Source organism: Zeus faber (assembly GCF_960531495.2).
Source record: "Zeus faber genome assembly, chromosome: 11".
Lineage (NCBI taxonomy): Eukaryota > Metazoa > Chordata > Actinopteri > Zeiformes > Zeidae > Zeus > Zeus faber.
This window is the reverse complement of record NC_137205.1, coordinates 32,779,418-32,794,021: the sequence shown is the minus strand read 5'-3', so window position 1 is coordinate 32,794,021 and position 14,604 is coordinate 32,779,418. Positions and strand designations below refer to the sequence as shown.

At 43.0% G+C, this 14,604-nt stretch overlaps 1 protein-coding gene across 2 annotated transcripts in view; it reads left to right on the top strand.

Annotated features, from left to right (window-relative positions):
* The first annotated feature begins 6,759 nt into the window (after window positions 1-6,759).
* ramp2 (receptor (G protein-coupled) activity modifying protein 2) overlaps window positions 6,760-14,604 on the top strand; it is an 8,495-nt gene continuing 650 nt past the window's right edge. The window contains exons 1-6 of one of the 2 annotated variants that reach the window (XM_080009345.1): window positions 6,760-7,073; window positions 10,211-10,273; window positions 10,349-10,384; window positions 12,559-12,591; window positions 12,793-12,921; window positions 13,881-14,604. The exon at window positions 13,881-14,604 is cut by the window's right edge and continues 650 nt beyond it. In XM_080009345.1, coding sequence (XP_079865471.1) covers window positions 6,958-7,073; window positions 10,211-10,273; window positions 10,349-10,384; window positions 12,559-12,591; window positions 12,793-12,921; window positions 13,881-14,130 — 627 coding nt within the window. In that variant the 5' untranslated portion in view covers window positions 6,760-6,957 and the 3' untranslated portion in view covers window positions 14,131-14,604. Of the gene's footprint in view, window positions 7,074-10,210; window positions 10,274-10,348; window positions 10,385-12,558; window positions 12,592-12,743; window positions 12,922-13,880 lie in introns of both variants that reach the window. The other variant, XM_080009344.1, reaches the window with a different exon arrangement.

The following is a 14,604-nucleotide window of genomic DNA, read 5'->3' as shown; positions in this document are numbered from 1 at the left end:
CGTTTTAGGAGTCAGTTAGTCGGTCTATTAGAAAGGCATTTTCTACTTTTTATTTTATTTTATTTTTGTACTTTTTCCTAGGACTTATTGTGTGCTATCACCGGTTGCGTTGCATTACATTTCACTGCATATATGTATGGAAGTATGTATATGTATGTGACAAATAAAAATCTTGAATCTTGAATCTTGAATCTTGAGGTGGATTAATCAAGGACTTACAGTGGCAGAGAACTTGGCCCCTGAATTCATCACTGAAGGTGGCTTTAAGGTGCTGGTCAGTCTCATCTTTGGAGCTGGTGAGCTGCCCGCTGCGCTTCTGCCTTGGCAGCTGTTTTGTAAACCCAAATGGGTTCGCTAGAAGGGCAGTTCACTTCTTGGCCCTCTCCTTCCGCTGCCTCCAATGCCACCCGGCCCTCCTCAAGGTCTTGAGCTTCTTGCGGAGGATTCTGTGCAGATCTTTGAGAGGTCCCCTCTCCTCCGCCCTCGCCTCCTTGAACCGCCACCTCAAGACCTTCAGCTCCTGTCTGATCTTGTGGATCTTACTTGCTATGTTGTTCACGGTGGGAGTTTTGCTGCTCTCTTCTCCTCTAGCCTGAACATCTCAGCTGCTAGGCTAGCGATGATGGTGGTCATCGTCCGGAGATGTCGATCAGCTTCACCCTTGTCTGTAGTGTCCAAGATGGACTCGGCATTCTTCGTTGAACTGGAGCCACTCCCTCTCCTTGTTATCTCAGGGCCCCTTATCCCGAAGATGTTCTGTTGCTCTGCGTGAGTTGGGGCTTGTGTCACCTGGATGTTCCAGGCAATGTGGGGTGACTCCAGGCCTGGTTCCTCCCAGGCGTCTCACCAGGGGTAGTTCCTGAGCGCTATGACACTTGCGCTGTCTGCATGCATTTCATCTTGGCCTGGTGAATCTTCGCGCCACGTGGGTTCTTACACACCTTGCCCCAGACAAATTCAGCACTCATCCTCGTATTCCCGTTACCATATGTCAGAATCCTTTTGTCCGTTCTGAGGGGATTCTCATCCACCCTGCACCCCCCCGGAATCCCTGGGGGTACCTCTCCGAAGGTTGATCTGTAGCTTGCTGCGGGTTGTTATTCTCAGAAGATGCAGGTCGGGCTGCTAACCCCTTACTGCCCCGTTTCGGTCTCTATGGGCTGTCCACTGGGTCTCCAGCTGTCACCACTCTGTTCGTGGTCGTAAATCAGACAGTTCCTGGTAGTCACTGGATGTTCTAGACAGAGGCTTGTGACATACATCATCTTGTGATACACTTGGACACCTCATCAGTGATGTTACCTGGAGTCACTGGGTGTTCTTTCATCAATCTGACACCCTTACCCAGGAGAGCTGGGTTGATCAAGCCCCGGCTTGTGTCCAGTCAGCACTACCCCACCCAGGGCTCTCCTCTCCTGATCCACAGCCACCTTAAAGCAACTTCTGCTGCCTCGGTGGCCAACTTGATGGCCATTCACGTACTGGCCCCTGTGATCCCAGCAAGTTGTAGGCTCTGCAGAGGGACTGGCCTACAAACCCTCTCCATCCCACCTCACTGGACTAGGTCGCCACTCATTGCTTCGGGATACTTACACAAACTCAGTATACTTTGCCCTCTTAGTAGTAGTAGTAGTAGTATAGTAGTAGTAGTATAGTGATATTAGTAGTAGTGTATTAGTATAGTTATAGGAGTATAGTAGCAGTAGTAGTAGTCTAGTAGTTGTAATAATAGTAGTATAGTAGTAGTAGTATAGAATTGTAGTAGTTGTATAGTAGTAGTAGTATAGTAGTAGTAGTAGTAGTACTAGTAGTAGTAATTTGTATACTTCGCCTTTAGTTGCCTATAGTTTCCTCAATAAACGTAATGCTCTTTTTACACACAAGGTGGCTGCATTGAGCTACATATTCAAACGTGTACAGGGGTCTCAAACCACAGGCCCGGGGGCCAAACAATTTAATGACAATTAAATTAATCAACACAACTTTACTGAATGGTTTCAGAACCAAAACAGAATAAAATGGAACAAACAATAACAACGTTTTGTATATAGTTCAGTGTTATTATCAGACAAAACTAAGGCGCAGTGTAAACAAACTCAGGCAGACATCCTGACTGGTGGCCCCCAGGAGAAGACATCCTGGCCTCTGCCCCCCCCCCCCCCCCCCAGGAGAAGACATTCTGGCCGATGGCCCCCAGGAGAAGATATCCTGGCCGGTGGTCCCCAGTGAAAGACATGCTGACCAGTGGTCCCCAGGAGAAGTGCAGTTGACATTCAATAATAAGACAAACAATAACAAAAATAAGTACTGTACATTTTTTGGTCTGCTGCTAAGGTACAGACCATTACTCCTGGCCTGGGTATTTCTGGTCTATAAACAATAAAATAATATTTAAACAGAAAAAAAAAAAGCTTGTATATATTTGTACTCGTGCTCGGGTTTTGCTTGTCCATCAATCATGAATAATATCTAAATTTGATATTCCGACGCTTGAAGGCAGCACGGTAGTATTTCCGACAGGCCTTGAATGCAGCGTCCCTTCCTGTTAAATGCCACTCTCACAAACATTTAATGTTGCTTCATATTCTGGGATGATGAGGATCCTAAACTGTGCCATTTCATTTCATGAATGCATAGTTATGTGGCTGGATTATTTGGTAAGTAAAGTAATGGTGATATTTAGCGGCTGATTCTATGTTATTTCACCATTTACATTTTTAACGGTGTCAGACTTAAGTCATTTATTAAGTATATTGATAGGTTCTCAGGTTCCCAAATCTGAGAATTTGCTTCTTTTCTGTTAAATAATCCTAAATTATATATTTGGTGTTTTCTGACAAGCAGGATGTAAAAGTCTTCTTGGACACTTTTCTGACGTTTTACAGAACAAAAGATGATTTACTTACTTGTCGAACATCCCACTGACTTTAACCACAAGATGTTTGTGACATCCCGGTTCTAACGACACCTCATCCGAGCCCGTACCTTTAGCAATTGTCCTGTTCCAGACACTTTTAGAACAAAAATTCAGAGTTTAATAAAAATCCGAACAATGACAACAACAATAACAATGTTTTTGTTCGGATTAGTCATGTCAGGTACGTATTTCAGGTTTTGCAGGTTCCTGAATCTGCGCTCTGTGATTATATGCGGGGTCGTTTGGAGTGGACCGAGGGGCTCTCTCCGACTGTGGTTATTTTTTTTATCGCTGTCCTTTTGTGGGGATGGGGGCCACGCCCGGCTCGGTCCAGGTCCAGTTCAAATTGGTGTTTTAGGAAGACCTGCCACGTCAGCTTCGGGGGGCCTCATCCCCGCTTCCCCCCGGGGAAGGAGCGGAGGAAGCACAGGCGCTCCTGATGTACGATTGGCTGTTCTGCTCACATGGTTGAAGTGACGTATATACAGAGGTTTACGTATTCACGCAGGTTTACGAAGGTCATCGGATTTACTGAGTAGTTGTAGTGGTGACTTCTTTTCAATAGGAAGAAGAAAGAGTCTTTATTCGTCACGCAACACACCACACTACAACACATGCTTGCACACACACATGCTTGATGGTGCCGGTGAAATGGCTCCTCTGCTTTTGACCCATCCTGGCTTGTCCTTCCTCCGGGGGCACAGCCAGGAGCAGTGGGCAGCGTACGTGGACGCGCCCGGGGACCAGGTGATAAGTGTCCATCGCTGGTCAGACCATGATGGGTGCATGTTTTTGGTGGGGGTCCTTACTGATGTTAGGTGGAGTAAACCCCATGTGAGCACGGGGAGACCATGCAAACTCCACACAGAAAGGCTCCTGTTTGGGAGATAACCCGCCGGAGCACGGTGCCAACAGCGCCCCAGGTGGGTATCGAACAAGGGACCTTCTTGCTGTGAGGCAGCAGTGCAATGCACTGCGCCACAATAGGTTTAGTTTCCATGAAATACAAAAACCCTTGGCGTATTTCAGTGAGTAATATCACGGCTTCTATTTTTCCGAGGCCTTCCTGGATCATGAACACATCACTCATTGGCACGCTCCAGTGGACCCCTACTCGACGTGGTCACCAGTTTTTCTGAAGTAACGTTTTTTCTTATTTTTTTCATGAATCCAAGCAAAGAAATGTGGACCAAAGAGATAAAATATCAATGGAACAGATCTACAGACATCTACCAGGTCAGAAGATACATAAATATACACGTAAACATATAGTTTGTAATCTCTGACCACTACAGAGTGACAGAGTCTACAGCGCACACTGGACACGGTCCAATGTCCATTCTGAATCAGAACCTGTACATTTATAATAAATAGTACAATGACATCATGAAGCGTCCTACTCTAAATCTCATCTCATTCCATTCGTTTTACAACGGGGGCGTGTCGGTGAAGCACGACCGTCCGGCTACTTTGGGTCAGATTTGTTTGGTTTTCCACTAATATCTGCTCCCAATTTGGTTAAATTGATTTGGTCAAAACAATCAATCAAAGATTGATTTTCATTTATGATTTTGACAAAGATGTATGAGAAAATAATAAATAATTTTTCCAAGTTGCTGAGTTTGTAGTTTTGATATTGTTTGTAATTAAAAAATACATTCATTCGTAAATTAGTACAACAATTGACACAACGAGTCAGATAATTGTTTTTTTAAACAATTGTCCAAAACAGCTGGACAAGAAGTAAACAGATATCACAGTATTTATAAAGATCAGATGACAGCACTTTTGTGTCCATGTGCACACATTCTGAATATCATTTTCAAGAACTGCTGTTAAACTAATAGCAGTACACATCTTGGTGAAATGATCACCTTAACACTGACATGTATTCTGAATTTATATTTGAAGTTTTGTCATGAACATGTTTCTTTTGTGTTTTTTGCTGCTGTACATTGAGAAGTTTTATCATTTTATTTATTTTCCCCCATTTCTTTTATTTTCTGAAGATTGAGGAACGGATATCACCTAATTGTCTTTTTGTTTTTCATTATTAGCATATTTATTGCACATATGAGCACAATCTTCTCTATTATGACATTTAACACATAACATAACTTCGTAATAGCATTCATTGCTGTGTTTCAGTTAAATTCCACTTTGCTTTTTAAAATTGGTTCTTTGATGTGCAATAATCCAACCATTTGTTATAACTATATGTGAATATATGTACACCCAGTAAATCTGCTGCTGCTTGTTTTTCAATTTCAGTAGCCAAACCTCCAACATATTTCATTTGTGATGATTGTAAATCATTTTCTTCAGATAAGCAGTCATGTCCTAAGTAACTATTGTACAAATTGCAGTTTTCTTTCATGTGTTTCGCTACCGTAAGTCAAGTTTTCCTGCAATTTCCTTTGTTTCCACTTATTTAAAATGCTAGCGCTCTAAAGAAGCAGTTACCATCAGACACTATGGATTTTGTTTCACAAGGCTCACTCATTGTAAAAGCTTCCTGTATTTAAAAGTGTATATTTAAATGTGAAATGTTACATTTTAAACAACGTTTCTTTTGTTAATATATTGTGAAAGGTAGGAATTGAAAGTTAGTATTGTCAGATTAATTTACTATAATAATATAATTTGAAATTAAAATAATTTAATCTTTAGTGATCTCTGTAATATTTGAAATATTCATACAATATTCACTACAATTTCTAGTGGATGACAATTTGTTTTTAAATGATAACTTGTTTGTTGTGGTTCTACATGACACACATTGTATTTATTTTCAGTTTTTTCAGTGTCTTTTTATGTCTTCATTTTCTAAAATATTGTTTTTAAAACTTGTTCGTTACGGTGTCTTTTTGATGGAATTCATGTTTTTTGTCTACATTTTTGTCTACTGGGTGTTTCTCAATCTTTACTTAATCTGTGTTGTCGGTGCATGTCAATAACATCTGTATGGAGTCTGGTGATTTCAAACACCGGTTGCCTTTGGCAGAATGAATTATTACTATTACGGAAATGACGACAGACAGATTCAATGTTGTTGTAGTGAGCTACAGAACTAGTCGGTGCGTCGTATTTATCCAGACCTTGTATTATCCTGGTGTGTGAATCAACAGTTGCGTACCACAATCCCTGCTTGATAACTGCAAATGTATTACCAGAGATAGTTAATAAGCATGCATCATTGTTATTTAACAGTGAGTTCTTAATTGCTCTATTAATTTGCATAGCTACACCAATGCAGCCAGTAAATGGATTGGCATACTTTATTTGGAATGTTGAATGAAACATAATTTGTCTTGTTGGCAATTCTGTTATTGCAATATAATCTCTTTGTTTACATTTGGATGAAATTTAAACCACGAGACCCTCGTGACATAGCGGTTTAAACGACACCTCAGCCGTCTTTGTAGCTTACACCAAAGTTTGAGTTCCATATAGTTTTAAATTAACAACCGATCACAATTAAATAATAATAATAAGAATAATAAGAATTATAATAAGAATAATAAGAATTATAATAAGAATGATAATAGCCTTAATCACCACAGCACCATTCGGCTTGTCACGCTTCCTTTCTAAGGGACTTGTTAAATATCCCACGGGGCCTTTTAACCTTCTTGTCATTTTGAAAGTGTTTTGAAGAAAAGCCTCATGCTTTAGAAAGCAGATCAGTGTTTGTACGAAAGAAAAGAGGATAGAAGAAGAAGAAGAAGAAGAAAAAGAAGAAGAAGAAGAAGAAGAAGAAGAGAGGGGTGGAGTCACCAAATAAATAAACACTGAGGGGGAGGGTGGGAGAGGAGGGAGACAGAACATGAGAGCATGGGAGATATCCAGAGAGAGATAGAGAGGTATTTAAAGAGATAGAGAGAGCGAGGGAGGGAGGTAGAGAGGTTGGTGGAGCGAGGTCGGCAGCCTCTCTCTCTCTCTCTCTCTCTCTCTCATCAGGCCTCGCTGTCCGTTATGCTCGGACGCCCATCCTGGTCGGCTTCCTGTTGTTCCCTGCAGCCTTCCTGCACCACGGAGGGATGAGCAGTGTGAGGCCGGAGAGAGAAGAGAGAAGACATGAAGACCTCCTCCACCTCCTCCACCTCCTCCACCTCCTGGAGGTGTGGAGCGATCCTCCTCCTCCTCCTCCTCTGGGGTAAGTCCACTGGTTCAAGACCGGGCTCAACCACTGGAGTGTAGTGTAGCAGTAACAGTACTGCAGTAGTAGTAGTGGTATAGTCGTAGTATTAATAGTAGTAGTAGTAGTATAGTATAGAACAGTATAATAGTAGTATAGTCATAGTATAGTAGTAGCAGTAGTATACTAGCAGTAGTAATATAGTAATAGTAGAATAGTAGTAGTATAGTAGGACTAGTAGTATAGTAGTAGCTGTAGTACAGCAGTAGCAGTAATAGTACGATTGTATTAGCAGCAATAGTTTCAGTAGTAGTATAGTTGTATCAGTAACAGTAGAATAAGTAGTAGTATAAGTCGTATAGTAGTAGCAGTGATAGTATCAGCAGTAGTATAGTAGTAGTAGTGGTATAGTAGTACTAAAGTTTCTATACTACTACTACTACTATACTACTATACTACTACCAACAGTAGTAGGTAGTATCAGTATAGTAATATAATAGTATCAGTGGTAATATTGAAGTAGTAGCAGTATAGTAGTAGTAGCAGTAATAGAAGAAAGGTAATAGCAGTAATAGTATCATCAGTAGTATAGTAGTAGTATAGTAGTACTAAAGTAGGAGTGTAGTAGTAGTAGTAGTAGAAGTAGTAGTATAGTGGTATAGTAATAGTAGTATAGTAATAGTGGTGGTAGTGGTATAGTAGTGTAGTATGGTATTAGTATAGTAGTAGTATATTTGTAGTAGTAAAGTAATAGTAGCATAGTAGTAGTAGTAGGAGTAGTAGTTGTAGTATTAGTAGCAGTATCAGTAGTGTAGTAGCAGTCATAAAGTAGTAGTAGTATAGTAATACGGTAGTAGTAGTTGTGGTATAGCAGTAGTAGTAGTAGTATAGTAATAGTATAGTAGAAAATAGTAGTAGAAGTAGTATAGTAGTAGTAGTAGTAGTAGTAGTAGTAGTAGTAGTAGTAGTAGTTGTGATTGTAGTAGTGGTATAGTAGTATAGTATGGTATTATTATTGTAGTAGTAGTAGTATAGTAGTAGTATAGTTGTAGTAGTAAAGTAATTGTAACTATACTATTATAGTCGTAGTATCATAGTAGTATAATTGTAGTAGTAGTAGTATAATAGTAGTATAGTAGTAGTGTAGTAATAGTAGTAGTATAGTATTATTAGTATAGGAGTAGTAGTTAAGTAGTATTATAGTCATAGTAGTAGTATATTAGAAGTATAGTAGTAATTGTAGTATGGCAGCTTTGGTAGCATAAGAATAGTAGTGGTACATATACTTATTGTAGTAGCAGTTGTATATGTGTTGTAGTAGTAGTAATAGTAATAGTAGTATAGTAGTAGCCGTAATGGTTACAGTAGTAGTATGGTTGTACCAGTAACAGTAGAATACTTAGTAGTATAGTAGTAGCAGCAGTAATAAGATAATAGTAGTAGCAGTAATAGTATCAGCAGTATTATAGTAGTACTAAAGTTGTAGTATAGTAGTAATAGAAGTATGCTAATATAAAAGCATCAGTAGTAATATTGTAGTAGTAGTAGTAGCAGGAATGAAAGTAAATTAATAGCAGTAATAGCGTCATCAGTAGTATAGTAGTAGTAAAGTAGTAGTAAAGTAGTAGTATATTATTCAGAGTAGTAGAAAAGAAGTAGTGGTATAGTTATACTAAAATAGTAGTATAGTAGTAGCAGTATAGTAGTATAGTGGTATAGTAATAGTAGAATAGCAGTAGTATAGTAGTAGTATTGAAATAGTAGTCGTAGTGGTATAGTATAGTGATAGTATAGTATTAGTATTAGTATATAGTAGTAGTGAAGTCATGGTGGCACGGTGTGGCAGTGCATTGCACTGCTGCCTCACAGCAAGAAGGTCCTGGGTTCGATTCCCGCCTGGGGCGCTGTTGGCACCGTGCTCTGGTGGGTTATCTCCCAAACAGGAGCCTTTCTGTGTGGAGTTTGCATGTTCTCCCCGTGCTCACATGGGGTTTCCTCCACCTCACGTCAGTAAGGACCCCCACCCAAAACATGCACCATCATGGTCTGACCAGCGATGTACACTTATCACCTGGTCCCCGGGCGCGTCCACGTACGCTGCCCACTGCTCCTGGCTGTGGCCCCGGAGGAAGGACAAGCCAGGATGGTTAAAAGCAGAGGATCCATTTCACCAGCACCATCAAAGCATGTATGTGTGTGTGTGTGCAAGCATGTGTTGTAGTGTGGTGTGTTGCATGACTAATAAAGACTGTTTCTTTCTTTCTAGTAGTAGTATAGTAGTGGTAAATTAACAGTTTAGTAATAGTAGTTCTATAGTAATAGTATAGTAGTAGTGTGGCAGTAGTAGTAGTAGTATAGTAGTAGTGGTATAGTAGTAGTAGTAGTGGTAGTAGTAGTAGTAGTAGTAGTAGTACTAGTATAGTTGTAGCATATTAGTAGTATGACAGCTGTGGCAGCATAAAATTAGTAGTGGTACAGTATAGTTATAGTAGTAGCAGTTGTATATGTGTAGTAGTAGTACAGTAGTAGCAGTAATAGTACTCAAGTAGTAGCAGTAATTGTTTCATTAGTAGTATAGGGGTATCAGTAGAATAAGTAGTAGTATTAGTAGTATAGTAGTAATAGCAGTAATAGTATCAGCAGTGGTACACTAGTAGTAGTAGTAGTAGTAGTAGTAGTATAGTAGTACTAAAGTTGTTGTATAGTAGTATTATTAGTAGTAGTAGTATACTAGTAGTAGTAATATGGTAATAGTAGAATAGTAGTATAGTATTAGTAGTAGTAGTAGCAGCAGTACTATAGTAGTCGTAGTAGTCGTAGTGTAGTAGGATTATGGTAGTAGTATAGTAGTATCAGTAGTAGTATAGTAGTAGAAGTATAGTAGTAGCATAGTAGTCGTACAGTAGTAGCAGCTCCAAGGTGGAGTACCAGGGTCAGGGGTCCGGTGTGGGTCTGATGAGCAGTGTAATCTCAGTTGAACCCTTTAAGGTTCAGGCTCCTTCACATCCTGGAGCTGGAGCTGAACTGTTTCCTCCTCTGACCAACTGGAAGCAAACAAACATGGAGAAATATTGCAGGTGTTGGTGGAGCATGGCCTCCTCCTTCCAGCAGGTGGAGCTGATCTTTTCTGTGCCTTGTGCTGCTTCACCTGTCAGGATGCTCCGCCGTGCTCTGTCTGGTCAACGAGGACGTCAGGGTTCTTCAGGTCACTACTCCAGGTTGGTTTTCTGTTTTTCAATCTGTCTAGTGTGACACCTCCTCCCTCGGGTTGACGTTTGGTTCCTTCCCTGCAGGTCACTACACACCTGGAACCGTCCCCAACATCTCAGGTGAGTTTAGATCGCCCGCTTACGTGCTTTGGTGTCTGTACTTCATCGAGACCAGACTGACAGAGCTCCTGTTCCCTCGCTCCCAGTCCAGTGATTTACAACCGTCTCAGGGATTCTCAGTCTGTTAGATCTGATTCAGTGTCAGGGAGTTGACAGTGAGACCAGGTCCAAACAGTCCTTACTGGACGTTCTCTAATGACACTGACGTCTTGGAAATGAAATAACAGTCAGGTTTAAAGCTGGGAACCCTCCTGGAACCTCCCGAAGGACCACTTGGGCCTTCACCTGGACCCTACATTGACAACCACTGTCCTAACTGACTTGGCTCTACAGTTACTGAAACAAGCTCAGTCCTGATACACTGATCTCCTCTGAGTAATGTCTCTTCATTGTAAATCACCCCAATTTCACACCTGGAGATGATTCAGCCAAAGACCTTCTGGTGTTTTCCACCCAGAGGTTTCCAACCCTGCCCCAGGGGAGATGTTCTGGGGGCACCACTGTCTTCCAGCCGCATAGCTGTAACACTAAAGACGTCATCACACGCATACCGTGACACAGAGAACATGAAGTCCGTGATGTGCCTCAAACTCTAGACGTCAATGTCTGAAGAGGCTTCTGGATCAGCAGGAGACTCTTGGAAGGTTTTCCATTTCATTTACAACAGAGGAAAAAAGAAAAGAGGAATCAAAGCGAGCCTCTCCACGACTGTTTTCCATAAAGAGGCCTGTGGAGCTCCTCCTGGGGAGGTCTGAGGAGCACCAGGAGGTCCAAGACCCGTCATGCTTTCGGGGTGAAAGGTCGGACCCCCACGCAGCGTCTGATCGTCCGGTGAACTCCCGGATTGTGAAACCACTGGAGCTCTGCAAGCAGCCTCCCGCCTTCGCTCTTCCCCTTCACGATTCTCCCCCAAACTGTCCCCCCGCCTCCTTCCCCGGCCAACTCCCCCAACTCCCAGCTCCTCCTCTGCTCAGAAGACACATTTCCTGATGTCATTACCAAATAAAAAAAAGTTTCTCGGCAAACAGATGTTCTGAGAGGCCCAACATGTGGACGCGTGTGTGAGACTTTCAGCTTCACAGAACCGTCCCATCCTCCTCCCGCCGACGCTATTCAGAGCCTTCTATTGGAAACTATGACTTGATAAAGGTTCTGTGACAACAGACCTCCCATGCGGTTGGTCCAGGACCTCCAAACAGCTGTGGACGGCCTGTTTGTCCACAGAGCCCCAGCGGTCTGTTCCTCCTTCCCAGCCGTCCTGTAACATGTGAGGAGTGGGGAGTTTCCACAGAGCGAGAGGGGGAACAGGCCTTTTAAAGAGCAGCTGGCCCAGCAACGTCTTTCAGGTTTGATCAAATCAACCTGGATGTGGAATCACGGCTGCAGAGTCATGATTACTTCCACCCTTAAGACGCTGCGCCCTAAATGTTTGCTTATGTTTTCTATTTGGCCGGCAGCCCACGAGCCAAATAAATCACATGCCGCGAGCCAACCAGGCCTTCAATTGTGAGAAACTGACACTAAAACACAGAACAAGAGTTAAAGAGTAAAGGGTTTTCAGATGTGAGGCGAGCCCAGCCTGGGTCTGCTCCCATTTTATTTGGGAGAATGGAGGAGACGGCCTTTGTTGCCTCCACCCCTTTAAAGAGTAGGACAAATGCTCAAGAAACGTGCACGGTAGAGGGAGGACGCAGGGCAGGAGGACGGAGCTCCGAGTAACATCTGGGAACAGCCGGTATCACGGTTTGGACATCTGGTAACCGAGGGTTACGCCGGGTCCCGTCCACCCCGTCGGCTTTCCTGTTATGACTCGGCTCGCCGGGTCTGGGAAGTTCAGGCTGGTTCTAGGAGGTCGGCAGCACCTCGGGGCCCGTTCTCTGACATGAAGGCAGCTCTCTGGTTCCTGGGGATCGTCCTCTCATTTCTGGCCGGTGAGTGTTGGACTCACGCTGCGTCTGAAGTCCTGCCTACGGGATTTGGACGTTTAGAGTCTGAAAGCTGTGGACGATAGTGTTGAGGATGAGGTTGTGTTTGCTGAGGTGGGACTGTAGGTGGTGGCACACTGGTCTTCATAGCTTTGATATCTAGCCAGGTCACCTCACATTACTAATCAGCTGTTTCGTTTATAATGTCTTGCTAAAGCTACGTGTTGTGTCTGCTCATCCCTTCTTTAGATTCATTGGATGGAGAGTCACTGCAGAGCGACGGTAAGAGCATCATACCACAGATTCCTCCTGGATTATCACTCTAGGCAAAAAGACACCAAGAACACAGACAGGGAAAATGTGTCAAATGTTTCTTTATCCAAAATACATTCTCCCTCTCTCCGTTTCCTTCTTTTGCTCTCTCATTCTTTCAGGTTGTGGGAATAAGACTGTGAAGTGTGGCTTGTACTGTGAGTTCTGTAGGGAATACTTCTCAGGACGAGGGATGGACTGTCTGGACAACCTGGTTCAAATCATATGTTTCAAACATTTCCGAGATGCCATGACCTTGTTGAACAGCAGTGACTGGTGTGTTTGGAGTAACGTGAGGAGGTAAGGACTAGATTTATAGTAGTATATATACAGTATAGTAGTATATACTGTATATATATATATATATATATATATATATATATATATATATATATATATATAAATATATAGTGCGGATACCCAACCCTTTTACACATAGTTGTTTGTGCCCCCTGTCCCCTAACCCGACCTGATGGGCAGCTCGGCGTGGCCGTCTCCACCATCATATTTCCTTCACAGTTCATTTGTAATCCAGTCCTCCACCACTGCTGGTCACTTAGCGCCACCATCATTACCATGTCTCAGAAGTCGCTCTTCCCAGTCTTCCAGGCTCTTTCTTCATCCTTGGTACTGCAATGGTGAAACAAGCTCCATCTAGTGTCAGGATGGTTGAATTTCTGTCCATTTTTCACCGCAAATTGACCCATTTCTTCAGGTTCCACAGGACCCTGCCTTCACTGACCTCTGACCTCTCCACCTCCCAAGGATCTTCAGCTCTTTACCCTCAAAACAATATATATTTTTGCAATGGATATGTCTTTTTCCAGTCAGGTCTTTTTCTGCCAGCCTTCCATGAAGACCATTGTGCGGTGTGTTGGAGATGGTGGAGCCATGAACATTCAATCGGCAGCTCAGCCAGATAGAAGAGGCATCTCAGGCTCCTCTCCAAGTGCCCTTCCCGTTCGGCGTCCTGACCTCGGTGCTGTGGTTGCACCGTCATGCTTTTTTCACTTCTGTGTAATGGACTGAGCTCTAAGGGGGTCGATGCCGTTGAGCTGGTCTTGTGCCCTTCCCCACATCTGTGCTTCCCTAGAATTACATCCAGGACTTGTTTGGTTGATGTTTTGTCTTCATTTTGTGGAAAATCTCTTCCGTGCTGTTAGAGCTCATCGATAAAAGGGTGGAGGTATCCCCATGAATTCATTGAAACAGACAGGTAGAGTTGGTGTCTTTAACCTCTTCCTCTCTTCACACTGCAGCGCCTACAACAACTTCACCATCTGCACTGAGCAGATAGCAGAGTGTCTCCTGATCCCGTGGCCCAACCCCCTGGTGGAGCAGACCTTCCTGGGGATCCACTCCACGTTCTTCCACGACTGCCCCAACGAGGAGCTGAGCGACCCGCCTCCCAGCATTGTCTTTGCCCTGGTCATGACCCCCATCTGCCTCATCCCTGTCATGGTGGTCCTCGTGGTGCTGAAGACCAAGAATGGAGACGGCAGATCCTAGCGGAACTCTGTTTGTCCTCCATATGTCCTCGGACGTTCTTCATATTCCGAAGTTTCATCTCACTGCTGGTTTTTCCGATGGACTGCACCTTTTTGAGAAGGTTCAAGACCCTTCCAACCATGAGGAGTTGAGCAACACCTGCCCAGTCCCATCCCACTCTTTTGGGTTTAGAGAGAAACATCTCGTATGTGCTTGGACGCGATTGCTTTTCTGCAACACTTTGACCCAAAGCAACGTAGTTAAGATGCTTTAAGAACAAAGTAGTGCCACTGTTCAGCCAAATTATTTACAAGTCTCATTATATTTACATGTCAAATCGCTCAAAAGCCATTAAGAAGCGATGGTGGAAAATCCCTGTTCAGAAGGTAAATTCCACTCCAGGATTTCAAGTCCACCAACGGGATTTAGCATCAACCCGGAGTAGGACCGAGCAGTGGAACCAGCTGAGCGCTGCACGGCTGGAGTTGAAAACAT